At 42.6% G+C, this 14,212-nt stretch overlaps 5 protein-coding genes across 16 annotated transcripts; 3 read left to right on the forward strand and 2 right to left on the reverse strand.

Annotated features, from left to right (window-relative positions):
* The first annotated feature begins 573 nt into the window (after positions 1 to 573).
* On the forward strand, positions 574 to 2,735 carry LOC108031179 (uncharacterized). 4 transcript variants are annotated; one of them, XM_044094239.2, is made up of 5 exons: positions 574 to 805; positions 1,052 to 1,493; positions 1,592 to 1,968; positions 2,380 to 2,448; positions 2,515 to 2,735. In XM_044094239.2, the coding sequence occupies exons 1-5, from the start codon at positions 660 to 662 to the stop codon at positions 2,528 to 2,530; spliced, it is 1,050 nt and encodes a 349-aa protein (XP_043950174.1). In that variant the 5' UTR covers positions 574 to 659; the 3' UTR covers positions 2,531 to 2,735. The 4 variants fall into 4 exon arrangements, 3 of the variants coding, with proteins under 3 accessions (XP_043950174.1, XP_050744523.1, XP_016959888.1); XM_050888566.1 differs by having other exon boundaries at positions 2,493 to 2,520; XR_007764522.1 differs by lacking the exon at positions 2,515 to 2,735 and having other exon boundaries at positions 1,592 to 2,083; positions 2,380 to 2,509.
* Positions 2,736 to 3,962: 1,227 nt separating this feature from the next.
* Positions 3,963 to 6,170, forward strand: LOC108031266 (uncharacterized). Of its 3 annotated transcripts, none has more exons than XM_050888639.1 (4): positions 3,963 to 4,161; positions 4,767 to 5,163; positions 5,219 to 5,335; positions 6,012 to 6,170. In XM_050888639.1, the coding sequence occupies exons 1-3, from the start codon at positions 4,062 to 4,064 to the stop codon at positions 5,268 to 5,270; spliced, it is 549 nt and encodes a 182-aa protein (XP_050744596.1). In that variant the 5' UTR covers positions 3,963 to 4,061; the 3' UTR covers positions 5,271 to 5,335; positions 6,012 to 6,170. The 3 variants fall into 3 exon arrangements, with proteins under 3 accessions (XP_050744596.1, XP_016959994.1, XP_016959996.1); XM_017104505.3 differs by lacking the exon at positions 5,219 to 5,335 and adding an exon at positions 5,618 to 5,906; XM_017104507.3 differs by lacking the exon at positions 6,012 to 6,170 and adding an exon at positions 5,618 to 5,737.
* Positions 6,171 to 6,379: 209 nt separating this feature from the next.
* On the forward strand, positions 6,380 to 8,668 carry LOC108031828 (solute carrier family 35 member F6). The gene is made up of 4 exons (XM_017105566.3): positions 6,380 to 6,736; positions 6,827 to 6,974; positions 7,439 to 7,592; positions 7,654 to 8,668. Exons 1-4 carry the CDS (start codon positions 6,669 to 6,671, stop codon positions 8,427 to 8,429), a joined length of 1,146 nt encoding a protein of 381 aa, XP_016961055.1. The 5' UTR covers positions 6,380 to 6,668; the 3' UTR covers positions 8,430 to 8,668.
* Positions 8,669 to 8,679: 11 nt separating this feature from the next.
* Positions 8,680 to 10,059, reverse strand: LOC108031830 (mitochondrial glutamate carrier 1). Of its 2 annotated transcripts, none has more exons than XM_017105570.3 (3): positions 9,921 to 10,059; positions 9,729 to 9,863; positions 8,680 to 9,660 (listed from the first exon to the last, which is right to left on the reverse strand). In XM_017105570.3, exons 1-3 carry the CDS (start codon positions 9,956 to 9,958, stop codon positions 8,892 to 8,894), a joined length of 942 nt encoding a protein of 313 aa, XP_016961059.1. In that variant the 5' UTR covers positions 9,959 to 10,059; the 3' UTR covers positions 8,680 to 8,891. The 2 variants fall into 2 exon arrangements, with proteins under 2 accessions (XP_016961059.1, XP_016961060.1); XM_017105571.3 differs by having other exon boundaries at positions 9,725 to 9,863.
* LOC108031829 (mitochondrial glutamate carrier 1) lies at positions 10,004 to 14,159 on the reverse strand. 6 transcript variants are annotated; one of them, XM_044094281.2, is made up of 6 exons: positions 14,018 to 14,159; positions 12,844 to 12,903; positions 11,769 to 11,903; positions 10,977 to 11,462; positions 10,767 to 10,907; positions 10,004 to 10,708 (listed from the first exon to the last, which is right to left on the reverse strand). In XM_044094281.2, exons 2-6 carry the CDS (start codon positions 12,900 to 12,902, stop codon positions 10,564 to 10,566), a joined length of 966 nt encoding a protein of 321 aa, XP_043950216.1. In that variant the 5' UTR covers position 12,903; positions 14,018 to 14,159; the 3' UTR covers positions 10,004 to 10,563. The 6 variants fall into 6 exon arrangements, with proteins under 6 accessions (XP_043950216.1, XP_016961056.1, XP_043950217.1 ...); XM_017105567.3 differs by having other exon boundaries at positions 14,011 to 14,159; XM_044094282.2 differs by having other exon boundaries at positions 14,024 to 14,158.
* Between the last annotated feature and the right edge of the window lie 53 nt (positions 14,160 to 14,212).

A 14,212-nucleotide genomic window follows, 5' to 3' on the forward strand; every position in this document is an offset into this window, starting at 1 on the left:
TTAATTTGGATCGAAGTAGGTTTTAATTTTGAAAACCTTTCAAGGCATCTTTATTAAAATGGAAAACGGAGCACTCCATTTCTTTATTAAGTATATATAGAACGGCTAAAAATAATCAACTTAAAAGTCCCAACAAACATTTTAAATTCCAAGATAAGCTCAGGGCAGGTTCACTTGTCAATACCTGGCAAAAGTAATTGAAGCAAAAGCATTATAGAAGCAAACATAATATAGACAAGTGTTTATACATATTTCCATAATCGAAGTATTCTAGCGTTTGTTTACACAAACCCTCATATTGATAAGCGTAGGTTTGTTTTTAATGAGAGAAGTATAGCGAGAGAAAGAAAAGAAAGCCGATTTCTGAGAGTTAAACTATAAAATTCTCATTCCCTGATACGCTCTTTCAATATTTTTTTATCTTTAACCAAGAAGAGAATGTTTATTATACTCTCTGTTCTTGATCTACTCTGCTTTAACCATGTATTATCTGTATAAGCACTTTGAAACCGCTCCTCTTCGCGGTTCTGTGCGCTCTTTGATAAAGTCCACTCATTAATTTCCAGAATATAATCTAAACATATGGCAATGTTTAGCCAGTATTGCTCTGACTGCGATCGAATTTCAACAGAGGTCGAAATTTATTGGAATTATCAAAAATGTCTGGAACATTACCGGCCACCTATGTGAAGGGTTTCCACGATGAGGCGAAGGTGCGCCGCATGGAGTATCGCAAGCTCGGAAAGACCGGCCTGGAAGTCTCGAAAGTCTCTTTCGGAGGCGGCGCCCTGTGCGCCAACTACGGGTAAGAGAAATCTTCTCAAATTAAATTACACTTCTACACGCGGAAAAATATTTTTTGAGATCTATACAGATTTTTGCGTAAAATATTTGAAAAATAAAATGATATAGTAACTAATAAGAAAAGTTCTTTCAAATTCCTTGAAAACAAATAATAGTACTTTATAGTAATATAATGCTCATATATTTGGTTGTTGGGTTGGAATTACAAATTATAATAATCAAAATTTATTTAATATTTCCCCTCAAGATTTGACCTGGAAGAGGGCATTCAGACCGTACATGAAGCGCTGAAGTCTGGCATCAACTACATTGATACCGCCCCCTGGTATGGGCAGGGTCGCTCTGAGGAGGTCCTCGGTCTGGCTCTGAAGGGTGTTCCTCGGGAATCTTACTACATCGCCACCAAAGTGGCTCGCTACGATCTGGACTACGAGAACATGTTCGACTTTAGCGCGAAGAAGACCCGCGAAAGTGTGGAGAAAAGTCTGAAGCTGCTGGGTCTGGACTACGTGGATGTCATTCAGATTCACGACATCGAGTTTGCCAAGGATCTGGACATTGTCATCAACGAGACGTTGCCCACTCTGGAGCAGCTGGTGAAGGAGGGCAAGGCCAGGTTCATTGGAGTCTCCGCCTACCCGATTTCGGTGCTCAAGGAGTGCCTTACCCGAGCGACAGGGAGATTCGATGTAAGTTATAATACAGAACATCTTATATACATTTCTTTGTTTTCTCCGCCTTACTTACAATATTTTCTATAAACATTTTAAATGAATTCCTCTTTCAGACGGTACTCACCTATGCCAGATACACCCTGACCGACGAGACGCTCCTGGAGTACCTGGACTTCTTCAAGTCCCAGAACCTGGGCGTCATCTGTGCCGCGGCCCACGCCCTTGGTCTGCTGACCAATGGTGGACCCCAGCCCTGGCACCCGGCCAGCGATGACCAGAAGGCCATTGCCCGGAAGGCGTCGGAGATCTGCAAGGAGCGCGGCGTGGAGCTAGGCAAGCTGGCCATGTTCTACACGATGAAGGGTCTGCCCGAGGTGAGCACCTTCCTCACGGGCATGCAGACGCGCCAGCTGCTCAGGATCAACCTGGAGGCCTTCGAACTGGGCCTCAGCGATAAGGAGCAGGAAGTGCTGCAGTATCTGAAAGAAAAGTGAGTGTCCGACTCGGAAGTTGGCCAAAAGCGGCACAACGAAAATTGTGCAACTCGGATACAATGTTACCATTACATCATTTCCACTTTCCTGCGGTTGGGGGTCCACTCCTCGGTTAGTTGTCCATACATATATGTGTGCATGATCATTGTCAATCTTGGCCATCGGTGCAGTAGGCGCCAGACAACCTCTCCCCTGTCCACACACCTCCCGCCGATTACTGACCACTTCCCACCGAGCGGAATCTCCTCGGTTTCCCCCTGGCTCGAGCTTGAACTTGTTGGTCTCTCCACCTCTTCGATTCGTGCTCCACGGCGATTTTCCTCCTTTTTCCCCAGCTTTATGTATTGGCTAATTTTACTATCCTCTCTATTAAGGTATTATGTAAATTGATTGATTTTCTCTTTCAGTGTTTTTACCAAGCCTTTCGATTGGGAGGGTAACGAACTGAAGGTGTACTGGGCAGCCCTGAAGAAGAAGTAAGACATCAGGAATACCAAGAAAAATAATGATTAAAATAAAGACTTTTATTATAAACCATTTAGATCTTCTTTTCCTTGAATGATCCGCTATAATGGTTTTATGATGCCCTAGAAATGAACTTGAGATGGTTTAAAAAGCGAAAATCAATTGCAACTGAAATTTGATAAGCTTTTAATCAGCGGATGATAATTTTTGCAGATAGCATATAACAATAAGTAATAACTGATAAGTAGAGAGCACTTCAAACAAAAATCACAAATAAGTGGCATAAAATATGGGAAGGTAAGTTACTCACAATCTTTATACATCTTTGTAAAATAAAAAATTAATTTATCTGAAAATAAACGATCATGATTATGAAAAATGTAACATTTGCATAACATTGACACACCAAATCGGGATGTAAACTTTTAATCAGGACACACAAACCCACAATTTTACCATATAATTTAAAAGTAAATGAATAAACAATTAATTAAAATAAATCGTATTTAACTGAAATAATGCCATAATCATTTTCCACAATCTTCGAAAGCCATCTTTGAATATCGCATTCACAAGAGGCATAACAACTTAATCATGTGCAGCTGAGTTTCCACGAACATCTCGAAGTAAATGCATTTTCTGGTCAATACTGATCACGACCACTTCCACCTTTCGCTGGCTTGGCCAGACCGAATCGTTAACTAATTACACTTTAATTAACGCAATAAACGAAAAACAAAAGATGCCAGTAACAACAAAAGGCAGGTGGAAAACTAACAAAAGCCGCAGCTCAAATTATTAAATTGGTTGCATGAAGGAGAACCGAAACCGAATTGAGCCGCAGCCCGTCGCAAAAAACGGGGAAGTTTAATAACATTTTGAATAATGAACGCCAACGAAGAGCAAAAAATCGGTTGGCTGAATGCAGCGCTAAAAATGCGAAACGAATGCAACACAGCAGAAATCCACATGCCACACGCGAAAAGCGGAAATGTCTTTGGACCGATGCCGCATTTTGTTTTCCTTAAACTGCCTAAATAAATACTGATACCCTGGAAGAGGGTATATAATCAAAAAAAAAATATAAAAGAGAATTCGAAACAACCATATAAAGGTCTAAAATTGTCAAAAAACATCTTAACTTCAAAGATTATTAGACTCAAAACCCTATAAAATTCTCAGTTTATAAAGAATTTTTGGATTAGATTTGATATTTAATATTTTAGTTATTATAATACGTAAAGCTAAACCGTTTTAATGGGTATTCATTGGTTCAATTTTCAAAGACCTGTCTCTCCTTATGGATTTATGTGGCTTTTCCACTCGGCGCTGCCAATAAATTTTCGCCTTATCACAAGCGCAATACAATTAAATATCAGCTTTTGACCAAATTCTCACTGGCTCTCTGTTGAATCCCCTCTTTCTCTCTTAAGACGCCTCTTTTTCGGTTTTTTTCTCAAGTGCTGTAAGCCGAGCTTTCGAGAAGCGCTTATATGCGCTGCGCATGCGCAACCGCTTCGTCAGTTCAAATCTTGGCTTGCAGCTGCAAAGACATCTCCGAGGCCCGAATAGCTCCGAGACAACTCACACCGCTTTGTGTTGGATAATACTCAAGTGCAATAATATGTCGGGATTACAGAATGGCATTCTGCTTTTGTTCGCCTGCAACTTGCTGTTGGCCCTCTACGTGTCGGCCAATAAGCAACAAAAACATCAAAATCAAGGTAAGAGCCGGGCTAACAAAAGAAAACTGTGGCTGATTCATTCAGGCTGGGCGGAGAAATTCCCAGTGCCAAGTTCTTTGGCTGCGGGTTCTTCTAGCCAGACCAAAATAAACAAAAACCGGTTAGCGGATATGCCGGCAATCTGAAAGATGAGGGGACTTCAACGGTTCGTTGGGTAAAATGTCTAGAAACGCTAGGCTCAGATAGAGATTACTGTTATTTTTATAAAGAAAGCCAAAAGCAGTTAAAATCATGTAACAGTTTGTAACAAAAGAAATTAGGAGTTATGGGTATAAACTTAAAAGAAAGTTTAAAAACTGTAAGTTAATGGGAGGGTTTTACTTTTATTTATTTTAGAAGATGATAAAGGTATGGTTTAGGTACGAAATCGAACAGATTTTTCATTATTTCCATTGCAATCTTACACTATCAACATTTTTCTTCAAAAAATACAAATCTGTAGTAAAAATAAAAAACAATATATCCAATACCCTGCTTAAACTAAGGAAACAACCATTGTATCTTCAACAAAATCGAACGTTGTAAAAATGTGTTACATAGACAGCCTAAAATGTCACCCATGAAAATGTCTCGCCCTCTTGCAGAGATCTGGGAACAAGACCTTTCGGACACCTTTAAAATCGAGGGCAGCGACCAGGGCATCCAAAAGGTGAACCTCAAGTGCGGAGCGGACTCGATGAACGTGGTGCTGGAGACGGAGAAGCCCTTCACGGGCGTGATGTACACGCGTGGCAGTTTCTACAAGCAGACGGCGCCCTGCTTCATGAAGCCCTCTTCCAACCAGGGATCCCGCACCATGGAGATGAACTTCCAGCTGGACCAGTGCCAAACCCTGCGGGATGGAGACCTGTACACCAACATCGTGGTGATCCAGAACGATCCGGAGCTGATCACGCCCGGAGACTCGGCCTTCTCGCTGGAGTGCGACTTCCGGCAGCCCCGCAGCCTGGACGTGGAGGCCAGCATGCAGGCCAGGGACAGGTAAGGTGGCGGATCCGAGTCCGAATCTTTGATTACGATCTCTGATCTGCAATAGAAACCCACAAAAATTGCGCGGAGCACGCGGCGGAGCCCGCCAGCGCCAATAGAATCCTTCAACCACTCTCAGAACTTTTCTCTTCGTCTGCAAGCACCTCCAAAAGCTGTACATAAGGTACAAGAGAGATAAAGTCATTTTCTAAAGCCCCCAAAACTAATAGCAGCCCTGTAGCGCAATACTAACCTTGAAGTATAATAGTTGGGGGAACACAATATACAGGTGTGGTCAAAATGGTCCCCAAAACTCATCCAGCGTTAAAACATTTTTCCTTGTTTCCAAACTTTATGAATTTATTAAAGTAGGGCAGGGAAATATAAACAATTTTAGCGCGAATTCTCCAGATCTATTATTTTGACCGCAGCCTCTCACATGCCCACAATACCCTACATTCCACAGAGTGGCCACTGGCTCCAAAATCACACTCACAAGTCCCGATCCTGCGGCACCCACGGAACATCTACACAACTCGGTGGTTAGCAACAGCGACTCGGTCGCTTACATACCAAAGTTCAGCCGGCCAAATAGAACCATACACCTAGGCTCCGTCGAGGAGGTGACCCTACCCTCGTCCTCCCAGTCCCGCGACGAGCTCTAGGAACACCCACACAGCACGACACGATTACAAAATAGGAAACAGATACTCAAAAACACGATCACAACACTTGAAAAACACTTCTGAGTACAGGTGAGACGACAGGACACGCTTTTTGTTGCCATTTATGTTTGCTAATGCTTGTTGGAAATGGAATTTACGACTTTTTATTAATTAATGTTGTTAATATTTTTACAGGAAAATAGCACAGAATGCAACGCAACCGTCAACGCAGAAAAATTGATGGCAATTGGGCGATAGATGCACTTACACCACTTCATGTATTTTCATTCAAATGGTTTTTCATATCCTGTGATATTTTTTAAGTTTGAGTTTAATAAAAACTTTTGAAAAATACTTTCGGATCATTTCTATTGCATTTTACAGATTATAATTAAACAGCAATATAATACAAGACTTTTTGTATAAATTAAATTTAAATTCAAAAATCCCGCGTTTTTTTCAAAACAACTAGTTGCTCACAGTATGACCAGCTCAATTTTAGACTATAATCGAAGTTTTAGTATTTCTATAGACCAACTTTTGGTACACTTCACGGCCACACTGTTTAGAATAGAAAAAAAATAAACAAAAGTCCCTTAAAAACAAATTATTACGCACTACTCCAAAAATTGCAGATAATTTAGCAGATAACCTTGAAAAACAGCGAGATACAGTGGCTACAACACTTGAGCTTGCTACACAGAGCTGTGGAAGCGCAGCCAATTGCCAACCTGGCCGCACTTTTTTGCACTTATCACTGCGCAGTGACAATTGCGAATTGCACAAAGAACGTCAATATTTGTAAATCGAATTAGCGAGAACTGCACGCAAGAAGGGAATTTCCTCCGCAGAATGGATCACCGTGTTTTCCTGTCGCTGATCTTTGTTCTCAGCGGCACCTTTAACGTGCTGGTGGTGAAGTGAGTACCGAAAAACCTTTAATAGGAGCCCCAAAAACCATCTAAACAAATATGCACCTGCATCCGAATGTGTGTGTGGGTGTATTGCAGGTGGGCGAATCAACAGCAGGTGATTGGCAGCGATGGAAAACTCCACGGGTTCCAGCATCCGGTGGTCTTCACCCTGCTCATGTTCCTCGGCGAGTTCCTGTGCTTCGTGGTCTTCAAGCTGATCCGCCTGATCTCCAATCGTCGGGGAGTAAGTCCCAAAGCCGGCTTTAAAGTCGGTTTTCATTTAGATTATTGGTTGCTTAATATTATAGAATTTTATATGTTTGTGGTGATGATTAAGTACCAAAGAGCATGATTTTGATTAGCTAAAAGTTACAGGTTTCGTATCCCAATCATAATATATTTTTAATCATTTTTGCCCCGAATGAGAACCTACATCTCCGCACCTTTTTAATTGAACTTATATTATTTAAGTTGTATAATATCATCTACTCATAAAAAACACATAATAACCCTTTTCATATTTGTAATCTATTCTCAAAGTTATATAAAATAATTTGATTTCAAGTTAAATATAATTGTGATACTAGTGATACTAGATTTGAGAATCAATCTTTCATTTAAGCTCAAAAAAGGTAATTATAATATTATTATTAAAAATGTGCTTGCTATAACATGTAGTATTTCTAATAAACCCCTTACAATCCACAGACCATCGCCGATCTGGACAGCATCCTCACTCCAGACAGCAGTGAATTCAGCCCCTTGAGCATGATCCTCCCCACGGTGCTGGACACTGTAGCCTCCATTCTGCTGTTCACCGGACTTTACTTGACTTACGCCACCAGCTTTCAGATGATAAGAGGTGCGTCCATCAGCCATCGGCTTTCCTTATCTTGACTAACGTTGAGTCATCTGCTCTGCAGGCGCGGCTCTGATCTTCGTGGGCATCTTCAGCACCATGTTTTTGAACCACTCCCTCACCGGACGCCACTGGCTGGCCATCTTCACCATTTCCTGCGGTCTGTTGGACATCGTCAGTCTGGACGTGCAGCGCGTTACCTACGACCAGGTGACATTGCCGTACACGGACCACAAAGCCATTTTGACCGGCGATCTGCTCATCATCATTGCTGAAATTCTGCACGGTCTGCAGTACGTTTATGAGGAGAAGCAGCTTAAGACTTCGAACGTGGCACCTCTGCAGGCTGCTGGATGGCAGGGAATTTTCGGACTGGCCATCACCTCGATCTTGGCCATTTGCATGCACTTTTTGCCAACCGTGAGTCCCTTCACCGAGAGTTCGCGGGCTGTCTTCGACGATTGGAGTGATCTCTTTGAGGGTCTGAAGGAGAATCCATCTTTGATTTTGGCCCTGATTGCCTTCACCATCTCGTGTGCCCTATACAACTTTATTGGCCTATTCATTGCTATGTACTCGTCCAGCGCCAACCGGCTGTTGGCCGATGGTCTGCGCGTGTACTTTATCTGGGTGTTCGTGATTGTAATGGAGTGGGAGTTCATGAATCTTGTCACCATCATGGGCTTCCTTATCCTGCAAATGGGCATCATTCTCTACCGGCAGGCCCTTTTCCTCGACTGGTATCGAGCTGCAGTGGCTCACTGGCAGCGGGCTCGCTACGTGGACTTGAATTCGGAGAACGCAGCTGTTCCAAACAGCCGGCCCGCGGATGTGATCTAAGGAAACTGAGGGATTTCTGGAGTGAAGAGGAGTCCTGGCACCCGTACAAGGTGGATTGTGATAAGAGAGATGGGCTGCAAATCAACCCTGGGCTGATTCTTGAAAATTATGTATCGATTATAAAAGTTTAACAAGTACGAGTAGAACCATTAAGCAAATACACACATGAAATGTTAATTGAGCTTGTATTAAATTCATTTACTTTGTTTGAAAGTGTAAAATACAATTTTAAAATCTCATTTAGGGTCAGTTACGGAACAAACAGTTTGATATTTATTGTGCAACGATCAAGAACGATACAATTTATCATATTTAGTTCCTAAAAACTGAGTCGTACAATAAATTTAAGCAAGGATTTCTTTACAATAAAAATCCGACAATTTAAAGATATTTCTTGAGTCGGATAAAAACGAACACTTTAGGAGGGCTATTGTAAGAAGGACAGAAATCTAGGCATGTTTTTTAGACAGATTTCCTTTGCTCCATGCCTAGAATCTTCTCGCCCACTCCTAAGAAGTAAAACATTTGTGCGATACCGAATAGAGGAGCCACTACCATTATTCGACATAGACCGCCCTTGAAGAATGCCGTAACACCCTCTCGCTTGAGGGTCTTTTGGACGCAGTCCACGATGCCGTCGAACTCCTTCTCGCTATCGGCCTGCAGCCGGGTCTTGATCACATCCAGTGGAGTGACCAGGAAGGCGCCGGTCATCCCGCCCACCAATCCGGCCATGAGGGACCAGTAGAACACTGCCTCTCCAGAACCATCAGCCTTTCGTGGCCCTTTGTCGTTTATAATAGCCATCAGCGGAAAGTATATCATCGAGAAGGTGATGTCCCGCACCCCGGTGGCTCCAACTCCCTTGTACAGGCCCAGGATGCCCCGCTCCCGTAGGAGCTTCTTGGTCAGATCCATGGCTGTAAATTGTTTAACCTCTCGTCCCGCAGATCGGGCGGCAGAGGCCACACGGCCAGCGTCCTGCATTTGAATCTTCAGCAGCTCCATGGGCGTGGTGACCACGATCTGGAACAGTCCGGCCAGGCCACCGGCCAAAGCTGCCCGTGGCAGTGAAAGCTTTCCCTCCTCGGAGGCCAGGTGATAGCGGAAATAGTCATTGGCGGTCAATTTAATGGCTTTTTCGGGTGTGATCAAAAGGATGTTCACCGCGGAGCCCTTGTACATGCCAAAGAATCCCTCGCTGGCGATCGTCTTCCGGAAACAGTCGGCGCTGAGGGAGGAAAATAAACCACCTTGCTGACGATACCGCAATCCCTGCTTAAAAAGCCACTCACTCACATGCTGGTGTACATGCGCTCGCCATTGGGACCGATGGTTTGATTTTGCAGTCGCGTCTTTACCATATCCAGTGGGTAAACGCATGTCACTCCAATAATTCCGGCAATACCGCCGTTTATGATTTTGGGTAAAACACTGCGATAGGTCAGGAGATAAACTATGGTATCAGTAGATTGCATGCATTGCGCTTACTTGAACTGGCCTGGCTTTTTTTGTTCTACCTTCTCCATTATTAACTCCTTAAGCCAGGTAAAACCAAATATATACCAACACAATTTTAGTTTTCATGATACATAGTATATATTTCGTTTGTTCATTTCTGACGGTTTTCATAAAGCATACAATCGCTCTAGTCATGTTCTTGGATGCCACTAAAAGCTAAACTCTCGCCTAGCAGCAAAGGAAAATGCATTACTAATACAATTTGAGGCAATTATTCATGGCTAGCGGCGGTTATCTCAGGAAACAATATTAAATAGAGAGAGTGTCTAAACACAACAGTTATAGACTATGATATAAATCAAACCATTTACATAATATTAGCGTTGATGTCGATATATCTTATTGTCATTGGGAGCATCGGTTTCCTTCTGCCATGGTCTAAATTCATATAATGTATAGTGTTGAGTAGATTTATGGGATTAAGGAAAACTTTAACAACTTGACTGGCTAGCGCACCGCTTGATAACTTTAGCTTACTTTAGAGACTTCACGGATTACATTCATGGACAGCTTTAACAACATTTAAACACGATATACATACACATTCAATATTCAGAGAGTAGACTTAAAATGCTTCGGTCTTGTCATTCCGCCTTGGCTTTTCGCCTTTTCCCTACTTTTTCTGAACGCCCAGCAGACCCTCGGCCACGCCCAGATAGTACACAGTCTGAGCGATTCCGAACAGAGGGGCAATCACAATCATTCGGCACAGACCGCCCTTGAAGAAGGCGGTGGGTCCCTCGTGCTTCAGCGTCTTGCTGCAGAGAAAAGGCAGTGATTAACCGGAGGTTAAGTACATATGGCAATGGTACTCACGTAATGCAGTCGGATATGCCCTTGAATTCCTTCTCGCCATCGGCCTTCTTGATCGCCTGCAGGCGCGTCTTGACCACATCGAATGGATTGACAGCGAGGGCAGCAGTGGAACCGGCCGCCAAACCCGCCAGGAAAGAGCACCTATAGAATAAATATTTTACAAATTGTTAAATCTTTATACTTTGTATTATCTGCGAAAGATATTCTCACCAGAACACAGCCTCTCCAGATCCATCACTGCGCCTGGGACCCAGATCATTGAGCGTAGCGAACAGGGGGAAGTATATGATTGAGAAGGTCACATCTCTTAGTCCCGTGGCACCAATGCCCTTGTACAGCCCGAAGATGCCCTTGTCCTTGATGAGCTGCGATGCCAGCTGGGTGGCCGAGACCTTCTCCACCGTCTTGCCGGCCAATTTGGCCGCCGCCGCCACTCGGCCCGCGTCCTGCATCTGGATCTTGAGCAGCTCCATGGGCGTGGTAACGATAATCTGGAATGCACCGGCCAGGCCGCCGGCGACCATCTGGCTGGTCAGCGGAAGTTTGCCATCCTTGGTGGTCAGCTTGTGGCGGAAGTAGTCGTTGGCGGTCAACTTGATGGCCTTCTCGGGAGTGATCAGCAGGATGTTCACGCCGGAGCCGCGGTACATGCCAAAGTATCCCTCGGCCTTGTACGTCTTGCGGAAGCAATCGAACCTGGAATCAGAAAGGGAATAGTTAATAACTAGAGTTGGGATATAATAAAAAATATTCGCTACTAAATTATTTTTTTAGGTCAAAATTAAAATTTGTAAAAATTGTTTTTAATTATAATAAAAAATGTTTACGACAAACTTGTTGTTTTATTTTTTGGTATTTAGAAGAATATTAAAATCTATTAAGGATGAAATAATTATTAAAAAATTACTTTAAAATGAAACATATTTAAAATTCAAAATTTTTATTGGGACTATAAAAACCCTGATCTTAGAATATAAAGGTTTATTTTTAGCTTGTACTCACATGCTTTTGTACATGCGTTCGCCATTGGGTCCGACCTGCTGGTTCTGCAGCCTCGTCTTGACCAAGTCCAGTGGGAAGACACATGTCACTCCAATGATTCCAGCGATGCCGCCGTTGATGATCTTCGGGAGCAGGCTGCAATGCGAATGAGAATGATGTCAGGGCATTTGTTGGTCGGTGGCTTCCCATTAGGCTTGGCTAATTGACAAGTATTTGCACTGCGTTAACTTTGCATTTCCTTTGCATTCTCCTCGTGGCAACAACAAAATGTAAACAATTGTCTTGTTGGCTTTGAACTTGGCCCACATATACCATCAGCGTTCTTAGGGTGCCGCTGGTGGGGCTTCAATTAAAGCAGACGAAAGGTCAAATGGGTTGGCCATTAATAAGGAAGAAATATTTGGTGATCTGCCAACAGAACACACAGTGTATATATGTTTGTTCGATACAATATATCTAGTCTTAGCTTGGTTCTATTTTGGGTTTGCATTTTTTTAACAATTGCCAAAGCAAAAACAAAGTGCAAAATGCAATCATATTATGTCATAGTATGGCTATCCTCTTCTTCAGACTTGTCCTGATTTTATTGCAACGAAATGGGGGAAAAGCTGGGTGAATGGGAAAATTTTCTGTTGGCTGAGGGCAAAGCACTTCAAAATGAAATGTGTATAAATGTCTATTCAAGTGACGAGTCCTCAACGATGATAAACACAAAAACAGTGGGTATTCGATGGGAAAATCATCTAAAAAAGGTATATTATTATGATGATATTTAAGCAGTATGTTAAACACATCGATAAGGAAATCATTTTAAAAAATATTATATTTTTATAAAAATATTTATATTATAATATTTATATTAAAATATTATAGAGAGCTCATAAAACAGTTTGTTTTTGTAGAAACAAGTTTTAGTTTAAAGTAGCAGAACTAACTATCTTTCTACTCCATAATTACAATTTATCGACATTGTTTTTGTTTTGACCGCGGAAAAAGCACTTTGAAAACAAATATGTGTTGTTTGCCCGTGAGATTATATTTCGCGGGTTAATTGAAATGTTTATTGATAACTTACGCGAATTGTTGGTGCTGCGGCTGCTGCAGCGGCGTTTTGCTGGTCTCACTGCCCGACATTCTGCGAACGACACACACTCATTAAAGATACAATGCGATATATACAGGCACGTATAAAGAATTGGTGCGAACTGGTTTGTTTATAAATAATTTGAAAGATAAGAGAAACTCAAAAAGATATGGGTTTATGCGAAACACAACCGAATAAGTAAGGTTCGCAGGCCATATTTTGGATGCTCACCCCCGAAATAGCAATTAAACAATAAATGTTTACATTTATGCATGTCGAACTGATAATTCCGCTGGTAGTACTCAATATAGGGGTATTTATTATAGGCCGGCGATAAGCAGGGGAGTGGATCCAAAGTTTATTGACATGATCGGCGGGCCCCACGGAGATTAGCAGCATATCAATGGGTGCCATTAGCCTGCACTCGCGTATGAGTGTTAAAATGGCTTAGTTAGCACAATTAGGGGGGAGTGCGAATGGAAAAGCTCTATCAAATTTCGGGGGCCTACTATGTATATCTGTTGGTAGGCAAGGCCGAATAACGGGTTATCCCCACTGCGCAGACGATAAGAACGCCTTAACCTGTTATCTGTTCTTGAATATTTTAAGCATAGAGATATCAAGGCTTTTTTAATATAAGAGGGTGGATGGTTGGGTTAGAGGCACCGCATATGTTATAAAGCGCCATAAACTTGCGATGATAAAAAGCATTTTAAACCATTTTAGATTGCGGCGTCGAAGGTAAATGGCAGGGCAGTTATTGATTATTGCCCGAAATGGACGAGAGTTCGGGTCGAGGGGCTCGACAGTTTATGGCGAGTGTTTTTTCTTGCGCTCCGCGTGCTTTACCTTTCGGACAGGTGATACACCCCCTCGATACCAGATTACTATTATTGCTGGCGCACTTATGGTTATTGGGAGCACTGTGGCCTGGAGCGGGGGAGCACTTGGGCCGCACTTTACGTAATTTGCCGTGTTTACCACTAGGATCGAGCACCTTTATTAAATTGAATTGATTGCCGCACTCGCTCGATACCTACATATGCGCTGCCTTCGCATGTGTCTCTCTCGCAGTCCACTAAATGTTTAAATTAATTCCGCTGGCCCCGCAACCCCCCACTCATAGGAATCCCAGACCTTCCGCGATGTTTAACTCACTTTCCACTGGCACCTGCAAAGCTCGGCTAATTGACTTGGTTACTTTAAACTTAACGGCTGCTCCGGCAAGCAACACTTATTTACGGGCAGTGCAATTAATCTAAATTAAACTATTTATTGATACTCTCTTCGCGCGTCGCCGTTAGAGGTGCGGAAACATCGATTGAAACATCGATGAAATATCGGTTTGAACGTGAGCAAA

The sequence above is a fragment of the Drosophila biarmipes genome, chromosome 3R (assembly GCF_025231255.1).
Source record: "Drosophila biarmipes strain raj3 chromosome 3R, RU_DBia_V1.1, whole genome shotgun sequence".
NCBI lineage: Eukaryota > Metazoa > Arthropoda > Insecta > Diptera > Drosophilidae > Drosophila > Drosophila biarmipes.

Coding starts and splice junctions, on each gene's coding strand:
- LOC108031179 (XM_044094239.2), top strand. CDS start 660: ATGTCTGGAACATTACCGGCCACCTATGTGAAGGGTTTCCACGATGAG. Junction 806..1,051: donor GCCCTGTGCGCCAACTACGG/GTAAGAGAAATC, acceptor TTTCCCCTCAAG/ATTTGACCTGGAAGAGGGCA. Junction 1,969..2,379: donor CTGCAGTATCTGAAAGAAAA/GTGAGTGTCCGA, acceptor TTTCTCTTTCAG/TGTTTTTACCAAGCCTTTCG.
- LOC108031266 (XM_017104505.3), top strand. CDS start 4,062: ATGTCGGGATTACAGAATGGCATTCTGCTTTTGTTCGCCTGCAACTTG. Junction 4,162..4,766: donor ACAAAAACATCAAAATCAAG/GTAAGAGCCGGG, acceptor GCCCTCTTGCAG/AGATCTGGGAACAAGACCTT. Junction 5,164..5,617: donor AGCATGCAGGCCAGGGACAG/GTAAGGTGGCGG, acceptor TACATTCCACAG/AGTGGCCACTGGCTCCAAAA.
- LOC108031828 (XM_017105566.3), top strand. CDS start 6,669: ATGGATCACCGTGTTTTCCTGTCGCTGATCTTTGTTCTCAGCGGCACC. Junction 6,737..6,826: donor TTTAACGTGCTGGTGGTGAA/GTGAGTACCGAA, acceptor GGTGTATTGCAG/GTGGGCGAATCAACAGCAGG. Junction 6,975..7,438: donor TGATCTCCAATCGTCGGGGA/GTAAGTCCCAAA, acceptor TACAATCCACAG/ACCATCGCCGATCTGGACAG.
- LOC108031830 (XM_017105570.3), bottom strand. CDS start 9,958: ATGGAGAAGGTAGAACAAAAAAAGCCAGGCCAGTTCAA. Junction 9,864..9,920: donor AAAAAGCCAGGCCAGTTCAA/GTAAGCGCAATG, acceptor GACCTATCGCAG/TGTTTTACCCAAAATCATAA. Junction 9,661..9,728: donor GAGCGCATGTACACCAGCAT/GTGAGTGAGTGG, acceptor TTCCTCCCTCAG/CGCCGACTGTTTCCGGAAGA.
- LOC108031829 (XM_044094281.2), bottom strand. CDS start 12,902: ATGTCGGGCAGTGAGACCAGCAAAACGCCGCTGCAGCAGCCGCAGCAC. Junction 10,908..10,976: donor TCTGGAGAGGCTGTGTTCTG/GTGAGAATATCT, acceptor TTTATTCTATAG/GTGCTCTTTCCTGGCGGGTT. Junction 10,709..10,766: donor GGCATATCCGACTGCATTAC/GTGAGTACCATT, acceptor TTTTCTCTGCAG/CAAGACGCTGAAGCACGAGG.